This window comes from Notamacropus eugenii, chromosome 5 (assembly GCF_028372415.1).
Source record: "Notamacropus eugenii isolate mMacEug1 chromosome 5, mMacEug1.pri_v2, whole genome shotgun sequence".
In the NCBI taxonomy this organism is placed as follows: Eukaryota; Metazoa; Chordata; class Mammalia; order Diprotodontia; family Macropodidae; genus Notamacropus; species Notamacropus eugenii.
The window spans coordinates 421,690,569-421,713,833 of NC_092876.1; the positions used below are offsets into that span (position 1 = coordinate 421,690,569).

Below are 23,265 nucleotides of genomic sequence, written 5' to 3' on the forward strand. Positions count from 1 at the left end.
GGAAGGAAGGAAGGAAGGAAGGAAGGAAGGAAGGAAGGAAGGAAAGGAGAAAGGAAGGAAGGGAGGGAGGAAGGAAGGAAGGGAGGGAGGGAGGAAGGAAGGAAGGGAGGGAGGGAGGAAGGAAGGAAGGAAGGAAGGGAGGAAGGAAGGAAGGAAGGAAGGGAGGAAGGAAGGAAGGAAGGAAGGAAGGAAGGGAGGAAGGAAGGAAGGAAGGAAGGGAGGGAGGAAGGAGGGAAGGAAGGAAGGAAGGAAGGAAGGAAGGAAGGAAGGAAGGAAGGAAGAAGGGAAGGAAGGAAGGAAGGAAGGAAGGAAGGAAGGAAGGAAAGGAGAAAGGAAGGAAGGAAGGGAGGGAGGAAGGAAGGAAGGAAGGAAAGGAGGAAGGAAGGAAGGGAGGGAGGAAGGAGGGAAGAAGGGAGGAAGGGAGGGAGGAAGGAAGGGAGGGAGGAAGGAAGGAAGGGAGGGAGGGAGGAAGGAAGGAAGGAAGGAAGGAAGGAAGGAAGGAAGGAAGGAAGGAAGGGAGGGAGGAAGGAGGGAAGGAAGGAAGGAAGGAAGGAAGGAAGGAAGGAAGGAAGGAAGGAAGGGAGGGAGGAAGGAAGGAAGGGAGGGAGGGAGGGAGGGAGGGAGGAAAGAAGGGAAGTATAGACCTATAGTTAAGACCGGAGGTAACAGTCCAGCCACCTTAATTGTCCAGGAAACTCCCCAAGCTGGAGGCTCGGTTTCGTGCCGGGCTTTTGGCCTCCTGGAGAGGAAGGCGAAGACAATAGAGACGCCATTGAGGTTCAGTATTCCGAGCAGAGCACGCAAGAGGGATCGACGACGTGGAGGACTCGGGGTTCTCTGTCTTGAGTGAAAGAATGAAGGGGAAAGAATCGAGAGGGAGAGAGACTAGAACCAGAAGGAAAAACTAGGGAGGGAGAGTAGGCGGGGAGGAAGCCGCGAAGCTCCTCCCCTTTCCTCCTCCTCTCCCCCCCGCCCCCTGCTCCTCTTCTCCCTCCTCCTCCCTCCCTCCCTCCTCCTCTCCCCCCGCCCCCAGCTTCTCTTCCCCCTCCCCCTCCCTCCCTCCTCCTCTTCCCCGCCCCCAGCTCCTCTTCCCCCTCCCCTTCTCTCCCTCCTCCTCTCCCCCCCGCCCCCAGCTTCTCTTCCCCCTCCCCCTCCCTCCCTCCTCCTCTTCCCCGCCCCCAGCTCCTCTTCCCCCTCCCCTTCTCTCCCTCCTCCTCTCCCCCGCCCCCAGCTCCTCTTCCCCCTCCCCTTCTCTCCCTCCTCCTCTCCCCCGCCCCCAGCTCCTCTTCCCCCTCCCCTTCTCTCCCTCCTCCTCTCCCCCGCCCCCAGCTCCTCTTCCCCCTCCCCTTCTCTCCCTCCTCCTCTCCCCCGCCCCCAGCTCCTCTTCCCCCTCCCCTTCTCTCCCTCCTCCTCTCCCCCGCCCCCTGCTCCTCTTCCCCCTCCCCCTCCCTTGAAGAGCCGTAGGAGTAGGTGACGATCGAGTTACTTCCTCCTAGGGCGAGAGCTTGGAGCCCAGCGCGCCCGGGGCCCGGCTGCCATTTCAGGTCCAACGCCGATCGCGGGACGAACCCCTTCGCTTCTGGTGCTGACCCGCCCGCCTCCGCCTCGCCCCCCGCCTCCGCCGCCGCCTCCTCCCCCCGCAGGGCTGGTTCTCCGCGGGTCCCGGATCGTGCTGCGTGGAGCGTCCCGAGCCTCCTGGGAGCCCCCCGGTTTTTGAGGCAGGGGTGCCCCGAGCTTTGCCGACCGCGGCCTGCGCTGGATCTTCTCGGCCCCGCGGCCCAGGTGAGTAAGCGCGAGCCTCCGCGGCTTCCCCGCCCGGGCCGAGGGGAGGGTTGACTCCGGGGAAGGCAGGGGCTCCGGAGCGGGGGACCGGACCGCCCGGGGCCAGGACTTGGACGTCACCGCCTGGGCCCCGAGCCCGGGGAAAGCTTCGGGCCGGACTCCGGCCTGCGGGCTCCTGCCAGTCCGCCTCCCGCCCGATCCCGGGGCAGCGACCGAGGAAGGAGGAAAGCGGGGCCCGACACCCCACCTGACGGGGACGGAGCCGGGGTGATTGTGGTAGGGGCCGGCGACGTGGGCACGGGGCCGAGCTCTTCGGCGGCTGGAAACCGCCCGGCTCCGGAGCCTCCTCCAGCGGTGCTGGGGAGGTTGGGGGGCCCGGCCAAGGCCCCCTCCCCACCCTCCCCACTGCTGCGCTTCCTACCGGGGTGGTGTAAATTAGCTTCCTCCTCGCTCTCTCCCGCTGCCCTCCCTCTAGACTTGGAAGATCATGAGACGTGGGGTGGACGCGGTCTTAATGAGGCTCCCAGCGTGGAGCCGAGGTGGCCGGTGACCCGAAGACCGAAATGAGGACCCTTGGCCCCCCGGCTCCGTGCCTGGAAGGCTCCCCCTCCTCGCCTCCGCAGCCTGCCTTCCTTCGGATCCCCAGCCCCAGCCACCCCCGGTGCCTTAACTTAGAGATTACCTGCCACCTACGGGGGGTGCTCCTCGGGGTACGAAGCTTCTGCCACTAAAAGGTGCCCCCCTTCGCGGCAGAACCCGCTTTCTCCCGAAGCCTTTGTATCCCAGCGCGTAGCTCGGAGCGCGTCTTATCTGAAGAGGCTAATTCCTAATTAGTGCTTGTGGACCCATTGATTAGAAGGGAAGCGGGGCACCGAAGCCGCGGGCAAAGCAGGCTTTCCTTCCCCGACGTTTTCCTCGGGTTTTGTTTTTAAAATCAGGACTCCCCTTTAACCTTGTATTATTTAATATTATCCGTATAGAGAATACTAAAATTTGCCCCGAGGAAAGGAGTGAGAAAGGGGAGAGAATCTACGATTTCTTTAGAGCCCGGCTATAAGTGGGTTGCAATGGAGTGATTTTAGCCCCTGTGGTCCTAGGCTGGTTTCACGTAGTGCGTGCACTATGTACAGTGTGCCTAGGATGGGGATGGGGGAGGCGAGGAGTGCTGGGGTTTTTCCGTTTTATTTTGAGGAAATACGAACCTAATGTGTGTGGTAGAGCCTTTTTGTCTGGAATTTCCCCTGGTAGACTTGGAATGCAATACTTTATGTGATAAAACACCAAAAGTAGGTTAAAATAGCTTTTAATGATTTAGGGATGAATGGGCCTTATCCCATCAGCCTTATGCATATTCATTCAGGTAATCGAGAAGCATTTTTTAAGTCCCTACTATGTACTTGATATTTTTAGGCACCGGGGATACCAATACAAGGAATAAAACAGCCCCTACTCTGACGTCTGACCCTCTTATTGTTTAGAATTAGGCCGGATCGGAACGCTGCTATTACTATGACGTCACAGGATGAAAAATGCTTCCCGGATTTGGGAGGGGCACCAGGCCAGGGTTTTTTCCCCGATTTTGATTTTGTTTTTAATTGAACGAATATAACTTTCCATAAACATGCTACATGTCGGAATTCCTCTTTCAGCCCCCTTCACTACCTCCAGGTTTTATAAATCACAAAAGTTTACTTTCCTTTCTTACCTGGAACCTCAGGAAAAGGTCATCGCCCAAAGGAGCTGAGCAAAACCTGGGCCCTAGTTAATCAGTGTCTGAACCTGTCTTCCCTACTTAATTCCACCCACACTCCTAGAGAACAGGCTGGCTGGGGAAGGGAGCTAGTGAAGAGCATTAAAGCTCTTTTGATTTATTAATTTTATTCTAAGAGCCACCCAGTCCAGTTAGACTCTCAGTACTTGGGCCAGGAACAAGCTATTTCCTCAGACTGGGAATGATAGCCTACGAGTGGAGTGTTTTCATTTCAACAGTGAGACTTTTTAATGTAAGTCTGGGCCAAATTTCAGGTTAGAATATTTTTCCAGTTAATCTTTCCTTGAAAACACTTCAGCAACCTTCCTCACCATCCCCCAACCAAAAAAAACACGAGTCACATTCCACACCAATCATGGTTCTAATTAGAAATTGCTAACAACTTCAGTGGTGGAGCAACAGTGGGGAGGTGAATTGGTGGGCTGCTGCCATCACACTACACTATGACACATCCAGTATAACAAACACTAAAATCACTTTAGATGCAGTGGATTTTAGACTTAAAAATGAAAAGTCTACTCTTAAGAAAGGAAGCAATTTATTCTGATTCACCAGTAGATCATGGTTAATCTACACAAGTGAAATAACACTATTTGAATTGAGAGGACTTTTAGCTTCAATCCTCAAACTGTTATTTACTATCTTGAACAACCTTGTAAGAAACATTCCCCTTACCTGTAGAATGTTGGGTCTGGATCTTTCAGCTTCTTCCCTTCCAGCTCTAGCATTCTTATGGACGCTTTGTTTTTCTATTTTCTCTCACCCCTTTTGGGGGGATGAGGGGAGGATTCTTAAGTCTTAGCTTTATGTTAGATTTTTTTCAGTTTTATTGACTGAGATAGACAGAATCTGGAAGTGTGTTCTGGCTTTTAATAACAAATACAAGGAGAAAAAGCTCCCTACCACTCTTACCTAAAGAGCTATGATTGCTAACTACAAAACAGAATTCTTTTGTTGTCCAGTTCGTAATGAGTCTTGTAAAACCATGGAGCATCTAAGTGTCCTAGGAAATACATTCAGATATTCATAACCAATCAAATTACTTTTTTTAACTCAATATAGCTTGTTAAAATATAACACACATCTGGTATCACCACATCAGTTTTTGTTGCTGTGTTAACTGCTTTTGCCTACCCCCAAAAAAGAAAAAGTGCTAATAGTTACATAATTACATTTTAAAGCAAGGTAACAACTGATATTCAACAGTGCCCTCTTTGTAACACCTGAATGTACAGTTATTTAAAATTAACATTTATTTTTACTGAGTAAATTTGAAAGAATAATGTACAATACCTTAAATTTATGTGAAATGAATGATTAGCCATGAAAATGAGATATTTAGCTATAGAACATAACATACCTCCATTACTTTGTTACACTATTACTAATTGGCAGTAAACTTTAATTTAAGAGATTTATTACACTGATCTGTTTTGAGAATACTGATAACACATAAATTTCGCTTATATAGATTAATCAGGATCTACTGGTTAATTAGAATAAACTGCTTCCTTTCTTCAAAGTGGATTTCTCATTTTCAACTTCATATAATCTACTGCATTGTCATCTGAAATGTTTTGCATAAAAACCTAACTGGAAAAACACTCTACCCTGAAATTTAACTCAGACAAACATTTAAAAGTGTCATTATTGAAAAGAAAACACACCACCCAAGGTCTCTCCACCCACTCAAAATAGTTCATGCCATTCACCATTCATAGGCTGTCATTCCCTTTCTGAAGAAATGGTTGATGTCTTTGCTCAAGTACTAGTCAGTGAATTGAGTGGCTCTTAGAAACAGAAAAGTTAGTAAATTGAAAGAGTTTTAAATGGAATAGTAGAAATTAGTTTTAATGGAAAAGTCAAAGCCACAGCATCTCCTTTTGACTGATCTCCTTTCTAAGGGAGCTAGGTTACTCTCAGTCTAAGTAAGCTCCCTTCCCCAGCTAACCTGCCTACTCTGGGAGTGTGGGTGGAACTAAGCAGGGCAGACAGGTTCAGACACTGATTAACTGGGGCCCAGGTTTTGCTTGGCTTCTTTGGGCAGTGACCTGGACCTGAGGTTCCAGATAAAGCAAGTGGGCAACTGTTAAACCAGATGAAGGAAAGTAAATTTTTACAAGTTAAAGAGCCTGGGAGAAGGGAGAGGAAACTGAGAGAGCAACTCTAGAATGTGGCATGTTTATGGAAAATTCTGTTCAGTTCACACAGCTAGCTAGTGAAAATACAAATACTTGTCATTCAAAATATCAGTCTTTAATAGCCTCTTTTTAAGTCAGATAAGAACATTTATATAAAACAAATTGCAAGATTCTTCAATTTGGAGATACTTAATAGAATGAGGAATAATCAATTGGAAATAACTATAGCCTAATAATATTCTACTTGTATTGTTTATCAGTCACATGGTGAAAAGATGCCCCACTGTGCTTGTAATAAATATAAATTCTAAATTAAACTTGACATAGACAAACTGGGCTGCCAAATGTATATTTTGGTTAAATTTTGCTACTTCTAATCTGGGACTGATACAGTTTCAATATGCATTTTTAAAACCATTTTCTATTTCATTTTTCAAAGTCAAATCTTGATCGTTTTAACTGTGGCCAGTGGGTTATTAATGATTTAAACCTGGAGCATCATGGTCAGTTCAGAATGCTACAATGGAGAGTGTCCAGAGAAAGGCAACCAGGATAGTGAACGATCATGATTACTTGTCATATGAAGATGCAGTGAAGGAACTAGGCAGGTTTTTAGCCTGGTGGGAGGGGGAAAGAAAACAAAATGATTCAGGGGAAGATGTGATAGTTCTGTTCAGGTATTTGAAGGACAGATGTGGAGGAGGTGTTATACTCGATCTGATGTCAAGAAAAACAAAACTTCCTAACAGTTTGAACTGTCCAAAATTAGAATAGCTTGCTTCAAGAGGTGGTAGGTTCCCCCATCTTGGAGATCTTCTAAAAAAGGTCAGATAACCATTTGTCAGTTTTAGCAGGGGCATGCCTTCATGTGTGAATTAGACTAGATGGTTACTGAGGTCCCTACCAACTTTCAAATTTATGATTCTGTGAACTAAAATTTTGGGTAGCTTGCCACATCTTCTAGTTCCCTATTGTCCACATCTATTATAGCAGATGTGCTTTAATGATAATGTTGTTTATGAAGAAAAGCCAAGAAATAAACTTAAAAGACTAAGAAAAAACCTGTATGGGAACATATAGGTTTAGATATGCAGAGAAATTTGAATGAATCCTACTTCCGAAGTCCATGGCCACGTGAACTTGGGCAGGTCATTTAATTTCTCTGAGTCTTAATTTCCTTATCTTTAAAATGGGAATAATAATACCTATGGCTTCTGTTTCACAAGATTGTGGTCAGGCTCCAATGAGATAATGCACTGAGGCACTTTGCAAATCTTAAAGTACTATATAATTGCCATGTAGCCCTCAGGAGCATACTAATAATGCCTATTGTATTATAAGCAATTAGTGTTCTCCAATGTGGTAGAAGCTCTGTTTCTACCAAAACTTTGAAGCAGGAGGTTGAGTAATATTCCTTAGGGTGAATTATACTACTACTGTGTGTGTGTGAGTGTGTATACACTACTGACAATAATTCTAAGTAGTTGGAAATTATCCTAAGTATAAATGTAGTTGCAATTTAAACTATTCAATTTCGTTCACATATTTGTGGCATATTAGAGACAATTAGCATTGTTTTAGATGCTAAGGAGCATATTTCAGTACTTCCATGGATCCATTATAGAGACTTCTTCCATTTGTGTATAGCTAAGTGATAAGGTTTTGGAGGTCTATTAGGTTGAAAGTGAAGAAGGAGCTAGCCACTCCCTCATACCTGACCCCCAGCCTTTGGAATATCGATATATTTATCCTTGACCAGCTATTCCCCATCTCTTACACCAGGACCTTCTATATAGTCATTTGACTCCTGTGGAATGATTTCTTCTGCATTTCTGTGGGAACATAATGGAGAAGGAAGCATGACTCAACAATGTCTAGGAAGAAAAATCCTTCCTCCTTGAAATTCATACAGAGTTTTTCTATCTTCTCCGTTTATCTCTCATACTTTGCCAGACACTGCTTCTCCTGTCACCTTCCCACTCTGATTTTCCCTTCACAAATAATGAAATACAAAACCAATTACGATCGATCCTTTTTCTAGCCAACTAAAGCAGAAGGTTTAAATGCAACTTTAGAACAGGAACACAGTCTCCCTGAAAGAAGGAAAAAAATATGAGAAGTCAAGGAGAATGCATCAAAACCATCTACTTCAGCAGAATCATATAGCCACAGTGTTTGTCATCTTGGGCCTTGATTAGCCTCCTGATAATGACCATATCCATGAGTGATCCTCCATCTCCTCACTAATCCAAAAGTGAAATTCTGGCCCTTGAATTGCTAATCTTTGATTTCAGAATTGTACCTTTAGCTTCCTCACTCCTTCCTAGCTTCTTATGCTTCCCCACGTATGTGAGAACTGTCTGTAAGACTTACAGTGTGCCTCCTATCCACAGAGTGTACCGACCCAAATATACCAAGGCTTACATAAACAGCTATAACACAACCTTTGTGGTTCTTGCCCATGTCTTCCCAACTTTTGAGGATTTAGTCTCTTAACGGGAGTAACATGTACACAAATAACTATAAAACAAAGTAAAATATAATATCAGTATAAAAGATGATCTTGAGAGGTCAAAGGAAAGACTTGATTTGTAATTGGAGGGATCAGGATGTACTTCTTGGAGAAATGTTCTGCTATATAATTTTACCAATATCTTCAGAATGAGCTATTATAACCAAAGTTATAGAACCTTATGATATGGTTTCAGAATTCACATTTTAAAAAAATTTGATTGGTTGAACCACTGAAGTGCTATGCCTAAAATTTACTTTTGTGAATTTGAGCAAGTAACAGAATCACAGTGAATTTGATTCCCACCTAATTTTAGAAGTACGTGTTTCTAGAGCTGAAACTCTTATGTAGAAGTAGATTAATTACTTAACCAGCAAATATTTATTAAGCAGTTATAATGTCACAGCACTCTGCTAGCCCTTGAGAATGCAAAAACTAATAGTACCTGCCTTCAAAGGGGAGAAAAGCATGTATATATAAGTAGATCATAGTGGTACTGTATGTCTTAGGGGGGCCCTTATGAGAAAGCTCAGAATGCTTCTGTCGGGGCATATCAGCACATTTTAGTCCATGTCTCATGCAGTAAATACCAAATATAGTGATAGGGAATAGACCTATGATTCAGTTGGTTTGAGGAACCCCACAGTGAGAAAACTTCACCTCCCAATGCAAACTGTCATCTTCTCTGCAATTTATGGTCTTAGTGACTTGCCTAGAACAGAGACAACTGTTGCCTATAACAGTGTCAAACACTAAGCCAGTAACACTCCCATGTGGGCAAGAATCAGATTAAAATGTGGTGGAGAAATATTTAACAAAATAAATCAAAATATATTACAACATAGATGATATTAGCATGTGGTTTTCTAAGTCAACTTGAAGCTTCAGGAATCCAAGGTTTAACAGCCCATGTTTCTATTTGAGTACCACTGGCTTATAACACTAGGCCCTTTGACTGAAAGACCACACTTGAAGACCTACAGGGCCACATATGGCCTCAAGACCAAAGGTTCCCCACTCCTGACCTAAACCCACCTCCTTTTGGCTTTGAGGCCAACTGTCTACCAAGCCATACCACCCTTTCTGAATATAAATTTAAAGTATATATTTATATATAAATATAAACTTATGCCAAGTAAATATGGTAATTTGCAGGGTGGAAGAGGCACTAGCAGCTAAGGGATGAGGAAAGGCTTCATGGAGATGAATCTTGAGCTGAGATCGAAGAAAGTATAAATTCCAAGAAGTGCAAGTGAGGTAGAGATACAGTCCTCACTTGGGGAAAATCTTGTATAAAGGCACAGAGGCCAGAGTAGAGTTGGGATGTTATATGAGAAACAGCAAGAAGACCAATTTGATTAGAAGGTAAAGTATGGTAATTACATATAATGCATATGAAAAGGTAGACTGGAGCCAAGTTGTGAAGGGCCTTAAATACCCAATAGAGAAGTTTTAGTTAATCCTAAAAGTAGTAGGTAGCCACTGAAACTTCTTTAAGCTGAGAAGTAACAGTCAGACCTTCCCTTTAGTAATATCGTGTTGACAGCTGTGTGGAGGATGGATTGGAGAGAGGAGAGACTTGAGGCAGGGAAACCAATGAGATTATTCTAATTGTCCAGGTGTGTAAAGTGATGAGGGTCTGACCCAGGTTGGTGTCCTTGTGAGTACAAGGGTGGTGATAGATGTGAGAGATACCATGGAGGGCGAATCAAATAGAATTGGCAACTAACTGGATTTGTGGGGAGAAGGGAGAGTTGAGGATATGCTGAGGTTTCAAATCTGGATAAATAGGACAGTGGTAGTTGTTACTGTTCAGTCATTCAGTCTTGAATGATTCTTTGTGACCCCATGGACCATAGTGTGCAGTCTCTTCTATCTTTCACCATCTCTTGAAGTCTGTCCAAGTTTTTGTTTGTTATTTCCATGACACTACCTATCCATCTCATCCTCTGCTGTCCCCTTTTCCTTTTTGCCTTCAATCTTTCCCAACATCAGGATCTATTTCAGTGAATCCCATCTCCTCATTATGTGGCCAAAATACTTAAGCTTCAGCTTCAGTATTTGACCTTCCAGTGAATAGCCTGAGTTAATTTCTTTAAGTATTGACTGATTTGATTTTCTTGTTGTCCAAGGGACTCTCAAAAGTCTTCTCTAGCACCACAAATTGAAAGCATAGATTCTGTGGCACCCAGCTTTCTTTATAGTCCAGTTCTCCAAGCCATATATTGCTACTGGAAAAATCATAGCTTTGACTGTACAGACTTTTGTCAGCACAATGATGTCTGCTTTTTAGTATACTGTCCAGATTGGCCATAGCTTTCCTTCCAAGGAGCAAGTGTCTTTTAATTTCACGGCTACAGTCACTATCTGCAGTGATCTTTGAGTCCAACAATATACAAACTAACGTTGCTTCCATTTCTTCTCCCTCTGTTTACCAGAAAGTGATAGGACCAGCTGCCAAAAATTTTCGTTATTTGTTTTTGTTTTTGTTTTTGTTTTAGTGTTAACCTTCAAGGACAGTGGTGCCCTGTTCAGAAATAGGGAGGTTCAGAAGAGGGGTGAGTTCTAGGAAAACACACTCAGTTCTTTTTTGGGTATACTGAGTTTGAGGTACCTGTGGACCATTCAGTTTAAAATAACCAACTGGAAATAGTGGTGCAAGATTGACCTTAGAAGAGACTTGTAAAGATACATAGATCTGGATGTCATCATCATAGAAATGATAATTGAACATGAGAGCTGATGAAATCACCAGGAGAGTAGATCAAGAGAAAAGAGAAAAGGGTCCAAGAAAGAACCTTGTGTAACTCTAAAAAGGATGGTTTGAATTTGGAAGACTTTTAATTCCTGTCTCTCTCCTTTACTGTTCATTTAATCTTTCTGAACTTCTCTTATATGTAAAGAGGAGATAATATACTGATAACTAGGGTAGTAAGGTTAAAATGAAATAATGTATAGATGTCTCCAAGTATATACTAGGGCTATGTAAACTGAAGAATTATACAAGCGTAAATTATTGCTGTATTTCCTTCCCACATTCCTTCCTTAATCTGGGCCCAAGGAGAGCCTCACCTCCCAGGGCTGATTGGCCTCCAAGGTCTGTAGCCAACAAAACTTTTATGAATCACTTTACAAGCACCATAAAGCTGAAGTTGAAGCCACAGCTGTCTGTCTAGAAGAAAGTTCAGTGAGTGATTTGATCTGCACCTGAAGTCATAATCCCAACAGACCAAAATCAGCAGTTGGAAAATTTGTTTACCTTTGAATCCATTTCCTCATGACTGAATGGCGATTTTTACCCACTGACCTTCAGCATATCTAGCACAGCGAGATTAGCAGTCTGACCCTTTCCTTATCTCTACCTGTTGAAATCTTTTTTCTTCAAGGCCAACTCAGGTGCCATTTCTATCCATAACTCCCTCCCTGAACCTCCTAGCTGAAAATAATCTCCTTAAGTATTCCTAGAATCTTTTCTGACATTCTTCATCGCCTCTATCACATTCTGCCTTGAGACAGATTTATTTATGCTACAACTGTTTGAAAGTACAGTCTATGTCACATTTCATCTTTGTATTTCCAGCAACTTATAGGATATCTTACATGTATTTAAGGTATGTAATCAATGTTGAAGGTAATTGAATTGAATTTCTCCATACCTCCCTGGCCACTTTTTCAATTTGGGTAAAGTAAGCACAGCTGAGGTCAGAAGTGAGCTCCCAGAATGATCCAGGAAGTAATCCTGAGGTTCTTTCCTCTCTTTTTTTCCTTTCCTCCAGATGATTTAGAGAGTAGAAACTCCCTTAACTCAGATGTACCCAGATGCAAAAAACTGTTTCATAAAGGCTTTAATAGGACTTAGTAAATAAAATTGAAATTGTCACTCTTTAAAAAAAAAAAAGGCTGTTTCTTTGCCATGTATAGTGAGAAACATATTAATCTTAAACTCCATTAGAAGAAATAAGTTTTATGAATTTTCAGTATTTTGAATTGTACGTTCTGCACAGTACTCATCACATAATTAATAAGTGCTTGTTAAATGATGTTTGTTAAATGAGTATTAAAGTTATTACAGTTCTAGAATTGTATTTGTGTGACCAAGTTATGAGTTCTTTTTAAGTTTTAAAATTTTGTTTGTTTTTAAGATGAATAACTTTGGAATCAAGAACATGGACCAAGTAGCCCCTGTGTCTAACTATTACAGAGGAACACTTAAGGTGAGTGGATGCTTGTGACAACAAAGGAGACAGATAAACTGGGAGACAGATAAGAACTCTTTCCTTTTTGTAAAAATGTGTAAAATTGTATTTAATTCTGCACTTCTAATCCATCCTTTCATGATTCTCTGGAAAAGTAGGTGGTCGTTGCATGGTAGGAATGGTGGTTGGTTATTTCACTGATAATAAATTGTTCCGTCAGTACTGTTTACTCTTCATCAATTCATACAAGTCTTCCCAGATTTCTCTGAAATGATCTTTCATTGTTTCTTATGTCACAATAATGTGCTGTTACATTAGTATACCATAATGTGTTCAACCATTCCCTAATTGACTAATTTCTAGTTCTTTGACGTTAAAAAAAAACTACTATAAAATTCCTTGGTCTTTGATCTCTTTAGAACATAGATGGTATAACAGGGTCAAAATGTACACACAGTCTATTGACTTTTTAGGCAGAGTTCCAAATTGGTTTCTGAAATGGCTAGACTAATTCATAATTCCACCAACAGTACCTTAATGTGCTTTTCCCCCCAGAACCCCCCCAATATCTGTTATTTTCATTTTTTTTATCATTTTTGCCAATCTGATGGGCATAAGGTGAAATTAATTGTGATTTGGAACATTTTTTTTTTATATAGCTGTTAATAGGAAGAATTTCTTCCTTTGAGAACTTCTAGTTCACATCTTTTGATTAGCAATTGGGAAGTGACTAGAAGAATTCTTTCCAATGTTTTTTGCCCTCTCATCAAGTGTCTGCAAATGCTGCTTGACCCACCTAACTTCAAAAAGAGTTCTTAGTATTAGAATTTAAAAAAAAAAGTTAAAGGATTTTAGTATTATAATGGACATAAGGGAATAGTACCAGAAGATGCTCCTGAACTATAAAACTGATTTGCAATGGTTGCTTACTTCACAAGGTGCATTCAGTTTATGCCCTCTGGGACGTAATAGAAATTAGGCCATAATTAGTATGGAGCTCAGTTGTGTGCCAGTATCCCATATGCTTTCCCATATGCTTTTAATATGCATTAAATATGTCTTGTGTTTTATAGGAGTAAGGGGGAAAAAAAACATTTAAAAGATCCTGCTCTACCTAAAACATTTGACCATCTTTTCCACTTCATTTGAACATGTTTTTAGTTCCATTTATCTTATACCAGCCCATCTCTCTTTGTTGTAAAAATAAAGTGAGTCAAACAGTGCCCGAGCAATATTTTTAGATACTAAGGAGGTGTGGATGAAAACTGTTCTCATTTTAACATGAGAAACTGATTTTAAAAGATTATAATGCAAATGAATTTCAAGTAAGTTTTTTATTTATAGGATCATAAATTTAGAACTTGAAGGGATGTTCAAGATCATCTTGTCTAATCCCTTCCAGTTACAGTTGGGGAAACTGAGACACAGATTTAACCAAGTTTACACTGATAATAATAAGTGGCAGAGACAGGATTTGAACTCAAGTCCTTTGTCTCTAAATGTAACACACGTTCCATTGCTCCTCACTTCTTCGCCAGATTCTCCGTAATAAGGACCATTGAAAACTAACCTGAGGAGTAACATGACTGACTTTTTATGCTATGTTATTTTTTTCCAAATCTCTGTAATAGTCATAATAGTTAACATAAAGCTTATGAAGGTTCATTGGATCCTCACAAGAGTCCTGTGATGTAGATGCCATTATTGTCTCCATTTGACAGAAGAGGAGTTTATAAATAGTTTGCCCAGGGTCACAGAGCTAGCTAGCAAGTATCTGAAATGGGATTCCTTCACTGGTGTCTCCAAGAAGCTCTCACAGTCAGAACGGCAACGACCCAGGAAAACTTTCTCAGAAGACTGGGCTAAAGTAGGCTGAGGGTAACCTGTCGTTTTGAGCACTTCATGCCTCATCAGTGAGTTAGGGGGATGTTAACTGAAATGAGTGGAAGAGAACAATTTCTGTGAACAGTCATGATGTGGCTGAAGTAGGTGCTACGGGCTGCTTAGAGCTTAGTCAGACTTCAAAGGTGCTGAGGTCATCCACTGCATTCTGGGCCATCTCCAGTCATCCTGACTTCAGGACTGTGGAAGAGAGAGTGAGGCTAATGACTTTGTGCAACTCTGCCTCACTTCAATCCAGTTCACACTCGAGTCAAGACATTGCCCCATGATGTCATTGATCCACTTTAAAAACAAAAGACAAACAACAATCTGAAATGAGATTTGAACCAAGCCTTCCTGAATCCAAGTCTAGCTTTCTTTCTACTAGGCATAGGCTGCTTTCCGTTGGAGGTTCTTATATAGTTGGCCTTGTTGAGAAATGTGAAGATTAACATTTCTGATTTGCTGATCTCCATTTTTTTTTTTTTACCAAAGATTATAGTTATTTATTTACAGGTTGTTTTTTGGCTGGGCTTCAACTTTTACTGTCTTGTTATGTCATATTCATAGTATTACTTTTCTGAAATAAGAGAAAACATAAAATTTTATTTTCTATTTGATTAGTAGCCTCGATGCATCTTTCCTTTAATTAACTTAACAGATGGGTCTTCAAGCTAAACATGGTATAAAATTTGCAATTTATATAGAAAAAAATACGGCCTTTCTAAATAAGTTAAATAAATTAAATTAATGTATTATCTCTTACTTATGGGAGAAAGAAGATGTCAGCATTCTTACATGTCTGGTCCAATAGTGGCTTCATTTGTATCAGACATTATTTAAAGACCACTGCTAGTTTCTTCTTTAATAAACCAAAAGTTTCTCATTTAACATAAAGAGCCACTTTAGACATTGAAATGACAGTTAAATAAGAAAGTTACATTCATTCATTTTAGTATAGATTAATAGGAATAGAAATATACCTTAAAATTTTAGTTTCTTATTTGTTATTTTGTCTCAGGATTCATCTTTTCATAAAATTAGCCTACTTTGTCTATAATTTTAAGTATTGATAAAATCCCATCAGCATAACGAGATGCTGTTATTTGTTAACATAAAACTTTGTACACTAGTATAATTGTAATAATCCTATTAGTAATGCCAAGTCCTTTCTCTCAAGGAATTTGTGTTTTAATGGGCATGTATAAAGTGTACAAAATGGTTGTAGTGCAAGGGAAACTGAGGAAAGAGAAATCAGTAACAACTGGTGAAATTCCAAGAACCTGAAATGAGAGAATACCTTCTAGCCTTTGGGGTGAATAAATGAGGCCAGAAGACTGACTGTTGGGTTTAAGAAGCAGTTTGGCTGGAACGTAGCATTGGTAAAGGGAGGCATTATGAAATAAGGCCAGAAGCATAGATAGGAGCCAGATTGTGGAGGGCAGCTTGTATTTTATTCAGTGGCAGTGGGAAGCAACTGAAGATTTTTGATCAGGAGAGTGACATGATCACAACTGTGCTTTATTTAGCAGGATTATTTTTGCAACTGTGTGGAAGATGCATTGGAGAGAGGAGAGATTAGATGCAAGAAGTATCCAGAGCAAGATGTAATGAACACCCAAACCAATGTGGTAGCTGTAGGTAAAGAGAGAGTGAGAGATATCATGAAGCTAGAATACAAAATAGATTTGACAACTGATTGTTGTTTAGGAGTAGGAAGAGGGAAGTGTCAAAGATCACTCCAGAGTTGTGAACCTAAGTGACTCACAAGGATGGTGATGCTCTCAACAGAAAGAGGAAAGTACCGAGTATAGACGGTTTCAATTTGAGGGACAGAGGAAACAGGCAGAATGAGTTTTCTTATGTACTTGCTGAATTTAAGGTGCCTGTAGGGACTCCAGGAAGAGGTATTCATATATTTCTAAATATTGTGCTGTATTGTGTACTATGGGAAATGACTGGGCAAAATCTAACTGTAATCCCTGAAGAAGCATACAGAGTTAAAGATGAGTAAACTTGTTGTCACTGGATGTATTTCTCAGTATTGTTGTTCTAGATGTAGCAGTTTCCAGACACCAGAAATCTGCATAAAGAAAACATTTTAAGTTTATTGGTAATATACAAATGCTAGAATCTCATGAGTATCTGCTGACTTTAAATAATTTTTAGTATCTCTAGTGCCTGAACTAAACTCTGTCTTCACTTCATTTATTTATTTCTTTTACAAAGTCTTAATTCCTATGAAGTAGTGAAGTCTTGTATTTCAGTTTCTAAATCTCATTATGAACTTGACAGTTGTCAAAATACTATATTGTTAAAAATACAGAATGAGACTGTTTTCAGTTTTCATGTATTTATATTTCTCCAAAATTTTAGCACCTTTTTTTCCAACCATATAGCTGTTTTGAACCTGACTATATCAAAAGACTCTCTTAGTGCACTAATATTCAATATTTTATTATTTAGGCTTATTATATATTTTGCTTATGATTTTTATTTGGATTTCAGAATAACCCTTGACATTATAATAAAATTATGTCCGTCAATGAATAAGCATTCACTACATGCTTACATGTTGTTGAGTTGTTTCAATTGTGTCTGACTCTTTGTGACCCCATTTGAGCTTTTCTTGGCAAAGATACTGAAGTGGTTTGCCATTTCCTTCTCCACCTCATTTTACAGGTAAATAAACTAAGGCAAACAGGGTTAAGTGACTTGCCCAGGGTCACACAATTAGTAAGGGTCTGAGGTTTTATTTGAACTCAGGTCCTCTTTACTCCAGACCCAGAGCTCTATCCACTGTGCTACCTCCCTGCCCTGCTTATTATGTGCCAGGCACATTATTATGCACCAGGGATACAGAAAAGAAGGCAAAACCAGTCTTCTCCTCAAGGAGCTTCCATTCTACTGGGGCAAGGGGAAAATGTATAAAAATCAGTACATACAAGATAAGATATATAATAAGAGCCTTGGTTATTTTGGCCTCCGAAAAGCTTATTTAGGAGTACCACATGGTAAAGTCAGTATTATTCCTCATTACTGCTTGGTAATTGATTCCCACAGAATTTCATAGCAGCCATTTTGTTGTCAATTCAGTCATTTTTTCAGGCATGACCAATAGTTTCAAGTAAGTTAAAAGTAAATCAGACATTGTATTTTAATTATTATAACAATTTACTTTTGCAGCGTCAAACAGCTTTTGATACCTTTGAATGCACAGATTCACTGTTTGAAGGATTTTTCCCTTCACTAAATGAGGAGCAGACGCTTCAAGAAGTACCAACAGGCTTGGATTCAGTTTCTAATGGTAATTTTCTGGTCACAATTCACGAATCATGTGTAATTGTCTCTAGTTAGGGTAAAATGTAGATGTGTACTTTAACTGTTTCTCCTTAGATATTTCAACTTAGTGAAAATATTGTCACATCCATATAGGAATATAGAGTTCATTGATTTTGATGTTGTAATGAAGCTTGTGATATTTTGATTTCGTTATATATTGAAGCTGATATATTTAATTAAGCAGTGTTTATGTCACTGAGTTAGCAGATGGAACTAATTGATGGAAACTTTCACGTAGGAAGTTGATGCTTCTAAGCCACTGTCATTTGAAATTTGGTTGAGATTTTGTTGTTTGTTTGTTTGTTTGTTTGTTTTTGGAAAGATGAAAGATTTCAATTGATTTATCCTCACTGAAGGCTTGTGAACAGTTATTTTGAGAGACAGATACTATTTAGCCCTGGGTTCTGGTTTTGATTTTGCCAGTGACTATCTTGAATCACTTCAGGCTCATTTGGGAGGACCCTTTGACTGATCAAGTAGTTAAATGGAATTTATGTTTGCAAATTAGATTTGCAATAACTTTAGACCCATTGTACTTCTTGGGTTACATTAATTTTTATATATGCCTCATATAGATATTTTGCCTATATAGATCTAGTCCATTAAGATCAGCTTGAAGGAATTATGACCAATAAAATATGTTACAGCATATAAATGCATCCTCTTGTAGAGAAATGGGAAGAGGAGAAGAAAATAAGCATTTATATAGCATCTGCTATGTGTCAAGCACTGTGCTAAGCACTTTTTACAATTATTATCTCATTTAATTCTTACAACAACCCTGTAAGGTAGGTGCTATTATTATCCCCATGTTATAGCTGAAGAAATTGAGGACAAAATATATCAATGTATATTTCCTGCATTTTTATCAGTTTTTCTGTTTTTGTCTTTGAGTGTCTGGTACATAGTAGACCTTTTACTAAATGCTTATTGATAGATTGATGTAAAAATTCATGGTCAAGACTGCTCTTTTCTGATAGGGGTTTTGTGTGTCTGTGTGTGTGTATTGTCTTTTTAATTTTAGTATTATATATATATTTGCCAACAAATTCTAGTTTTCTATTACAAACTCATGTTTTAAATATGATTGTGTTGTCTGCTTTCTAGAGCCTACCAATTGTGAATTGCCCCTGCTAACTCCATGTAGTAAGGCTGTTATGAGTCAAGCTTTAAAAGCTACTTTTAGTGGTTTCACAAAGGAACGGTGTCGTCTTGGTATTCCTAACAGTAAGTGCCTGTTTTTGTATCTGGTTTTTGTTGTGTAAAATAAAGCTAAGTAATCTATCTTAACCAACCCCACTAATGAATTAAATAACTTTGATCTGAACTTATTTTGAAAAGAGATACTTAAGATGCTTTTCAAAGACTAGCAGGTATAGAGTTATGCTAAAACAATCATTGAGTTGTTGGTAATGATGTTTAACTCTCCAGATTTTCCATAGTAGTATTTTAATGGCAACGCACCTTTAAAAAAATCTATAATAATATGTTTGGATTGCATGAAATGAGTGGTTTATATTACCAGTGATGAAATTTTAACATTTCATTTGTAATCTCCCTACTCCTGCAATAATAACATTTATCTAATCCTTCAAGGTTACAGAGTACTTTTCTTGTAACAAGCCTATGAGATTCAAGTGGTATTATCCCCATTTTATAAATGAGATTAAGTGACTTGTCCTTATTCACACAGATAGTGAGTGTTAAAACTGGAATTCAAGGCTTCAATTCCAGTGTTCTTTCTGTTTTGTCTCCCACTGATCCTTTTTTTCCCCATGTAGATCCTTGGCTCTGGACAGAAGAGCAGGTACGTCAGTGGCTTTTTTGGGCTACCAGTGAATTCAGTCTGATGGATATAAACTTCCAAAAATTTATCATGAATGGTCAAGTCTTATGCAATCTTGGCAAGGAACAATTTCTGGAACTAGCACCTGACTTTGTGGGTGACATTCTTTGGGAGCACCTGGAGCAGATGATTAAAGGTATCTAAAGAATAGCACGTCTTATCTCCTATAAATTCTTACTTAGTTCTTCTACCAGTGAAGACAGATACTGAGTCCACATTTTAGTGACAAGTTGGGAGAATGAGAATATTAGATTGTATTAATTGACACTAGATGTTGAATACACATGATATCAGATCTGTTGGATGTATCAGTTTGCTTTGTTGACTTGTTCCCTCCCACCACCCTTTTTGATTCATGGCTCATAAACTCCTTGTGAAAGTTATTCATTACTTCCGGTCTCACTTTCTTCTAAACCCTTTGTTTGGATTCTCTCCTACTAATTTCAGTTGAAACTACTCTCTTCAGAATTATCTACGAGGGTTTCAATTGCTGAGTCTAACGGCCTTTCTCAGTCCTCATCCTTCTTGACCCCTTGGGAGGGGAAGAATCGGGTTATTCTAATTTTATTTGTGTGTGTGTATGTGTGCATTCTATATTATCATTTCTAGGCACTGTGTTTTGTATTTATAAACATTACTTCATGTGATTCTCACAGCTGTGAGAAGTATCTCCTCTTTATAGTTGAAAACCAACCAAGGTAAAGTGACTTGTCCAGGGTCACAGTAAGTTTGTGAGGCCAGTTTTTTTAAATAATTTTTTTTCCCAAATTGCATATAAAAACAATTTTTGACTTTTTTTCCAACTTTGAGTTCCCGATTCTCTTCCTCCTCCCTGAGATGGTAGGCAATTTTGTTTAGGTTATACATACGTAGTCATGCAAAACATCTCCATATTAGTCATGTTACGAAAGAAAACGCAAACCAAAAAAATGGTTTGTTACAATTTGCATTCAGCCTCCATCAGTTCTTTCTGTGGAGATGACTAGCATTTTTCATGAGTCCTTTGGAATTGTGTTGGATAATTGTTGAGAAGGGTTGTCATTCCCAGTTGATCATTGTAAATATTGCTGTTACTGTACAGTGTTCTCTTGGTTCTTTGAATCAGTCCATGTAAGTCTTTCCAGGTTTTTATGAAAGTATCCTGCTCATCATTCCTTATAACACAATAATATTCTATTACAATCTTATGCCACAGTTTGTTCAGCCATTCCCCAGCTGATGTTCATTCCCTCAGTTTCCAATTCTTTGCCACTAGAAAACAATTATAAATATTTTTCTGCAACCAACTCCTTTACCCGTTTTTATCTCCTTAGGGTACAGATCTAGTAGTCATATTGCTGGATCAAAAGGCACAACTTTATAGCCCTTTGGCCATAGTTCCAAATCGTTCTCCAAAGTGGTTGGATCAGTTCACAACTCTACCAGCAGTGCACTAGTGTCCCAGTTTTCTCACAGCCCCTCCAATAGCTGTCATTTTCATTTTTTTTTTTTTGTTATATTAACCACTCTGATAAGTGTGAGGTGGTACCTCAGAGTTGTTTTAATTTGTATTTCTCTAATCAATAGTGATTTAGAGCATTTTTTCATATGATTCTAGACAGCTTTGTTTTCTTTGGAAACCGCCTGTTCATATCTTGTGACCACTTATCAATTAAGGAATGACTTTTTTATATATACGTATATAAATTTTTATTCATTTTGAACTTAAATACAAAAAGACAAAAAAAAGAACATTTCCATGTACACAGTACAACCAAAGAGGGTTCAATATAAAATCATAAATTTCCATTTCACGCTGTTAATTTTTCTTAAAAAATACATAATAAATACTACACATTTTCAAAGATGCCCTGCTTTTCTATACTTCCTTCTAAGTTTTCTTTTGTTCTCTGGTATGCACTTTTCATTACATACTTCTGTTTAACAATTTTTTTCTCCAAATATGGATAGCATCTTCCTTCATAGGTCCTTTATTTGATTTGACTATTTGTACTACTTTTAATGGTAATATATTGCTCCTTGCAAGTACTTTTTTAAACTTTTGCATTAATATTAATTAGGGAAATTGATCTATAGTTTTCTTTTTTTGTTTTCATTCTTTTCAGTTTAGGTATCAGCACCATATTTTGTCATAAAAGGAATTTGGCAAGACTTCTTTTTTGCCTAATAATTTGATAGAATTCACTTGTCAGTCCATCTTGCCCTGGGGATTTTTTTCTTAGGGATTTTATTGATGACTTATTAAATACTTTTTCTAAGATGAGGTTATTTAAGTGTTCTATTTCCTTTTCTGTTAATCCAGGCAAATTATTTTTGTAAATATTCATCCATTTCACTTAGATTGTCAGATTTATTGGCATATAATTGAGCAAAATAGCTCCTAATATTTGCTTTAATTTCCTCTTCATTGGTGGCAAATTTACCCTTTTCATTTTGGATACTAGTAATTTGGCTTTCTTCTTTTTTTTTGTAATAAAATTAATCAGTGGTTTACATATACATATATGTATATGGTTTATCCCCTCCATAAAATCAGCTCCTGGTTTATTTATTATTTCACTGGTTTTCTTACTTTTCAGTGTTACTAATCTGTACTTTGATTTTCAGGATTTCCAAATTGTGTTCAGTTGGGGATTTTTAATTAGTTCTTTTTCTAGTTTTTTTAGTTGCATGTCCAATTCACTGATTTGCTCTTTCCCTCTTTTATTGATGTAAGTGTTTAGAAAAATAAATTTTCCCCTAACTGTTGCTTTGGCTGCATCTCATAAGTTTTGGTATTCTCTTCAATGAAATTATTGTTTCTGTGATTTGTTCTTTGACCTGTCATTCTTTAGGATTAGATTATTTAGATTCCAATTAATTTTTAATCTGTCTTTCCAGTACCCTGTCTTGGATGCAATTTTTATTGCATTATAATCTGAAAAGAATGCATTTAATTTTTTTGCTTTTCTGCATTTGATTGTGAGGTTCTTATGCAATGCATAGTCACTTTTTGTGTTGATACCATGTTGATACCATGAGAAAAAAGTAAATTCTTTTCTATACCCATTCATTTTTATCCGGAGGTCTATCATAGCTCACTTTTCTAAAATTCTCTTCACCTCTTTAACTTGTTTCTTGTTTATTTAGTGGTTAGATTTATGTAGTTCTAAGAGGGGAAAGTTGAGTTCCCCCACTATCATAGTTTTACTATCTATTTCCTCCCACTTCTGCTTTAAGAATTTGGATTCTATACCATTTGGTGCATATATGTTTAGTGCTGATACTGCTTCATTGTCTATAGTACTTTTAACAAAAAATAGTTTTCTTGTTTATCTCTTTACTTAGATCTATTTTTACTTTTGATTTATCTAAGATCATGATTTTACCCCCTGCTTTTTTACCTCAGCAAAAGTATAATATTCTGCACCAGCCCCCTACCATTATTCCATGTGTGTGTCTTTTTGCTTCAAGTGTGTTTCCTGTAAACATCATACTTTAATATTTGAATTTTTAATCCACTCTGCTATCCACCTCTGTTTTATAGGTGAGTTCATTCTATTCACCTTCACTGTAATGATTACTAATTATATTTCCCTCCATCCTATTTTCCCTCTATTGATCCCCCTCCCTCCCTCCCTCCCTCTCTCTCTCTCTCTCTCTCTCTCTCTCTCTCTCTCTCCCTCCCTCCCTCCTTTTACCCTATTCCTCCTCAGAAGTGTTTTGCTTCTGACCACTGCTTCCCCTCATCTGTTCTCCCTTCTATCATTTTCCACTTCTTCTGTTTTCCCCTTCCGCTTCTACTTCCCTGTAGG

General features: G+C 39.3%; 2 protein-coding genes across 3 annotated transcripts in view; one reads left to right on the forward strand and one right to left on the reverse strand.

The window, feature by feature from the left end:
* The window catches only part of LOC140508006 (uncharacterized), a 30,730-nt gene extending 25,811 nt beyond the window's left edge, over positions 1–4,919 (reverse strand). The window contains exons 1-3 of the mRNA XM_072615772.1: positions 4,914–4,919; positions 1,487–2,199; positions 679–841 (exon numbers count right to left, since the gene is read on the reverse strand). Coding sequence (XP_072471873.1) covers positions 679–841; positions 1,487–2,199; positions 4,914–4,919 — 882 coding nt within the window. The remainder of the gene's footprint in view (positions 1–678; positions 842–1,486; positions 2,200–4,913) is intronic.
* The window catches only part of ETS2 (ETS proto-oncogene 2, transcription factor), a 32,805-nt gene continuing 11,191 nt past the window's right edge, over positions 1,652–23,265 (forward strand). Inside the window, exons 1-5 of one of the 2 annotated variants that reach the window (XM_072614994.1) lie at positions 1,652–1,782; positions 12,349–12,420; positions 17,470–17,590; positions 18,733–18,852; positions 19,407–19,607. In XM_072614994.1, the coding sequence (XP_072471095.1) occupies positions 12,349–12,420; positions 17,470–17,590; positions 18,733–18,852; positions 19,407–19,607 (514 nt within the window). In that variant the 5' untranslated portion in view covers positions 1,652–1,782. Of the gene's footprint in view, positions 1,783–9,325; positions 9,572–12,348; positions 12,421–17,469; positions 17,591–18,732; positions 18,853–19,406; positions 19,608–23,265 lie in introns of those variants that run through there. The other variant, XM_072614995.1, reaches the window with a different exon arrangement.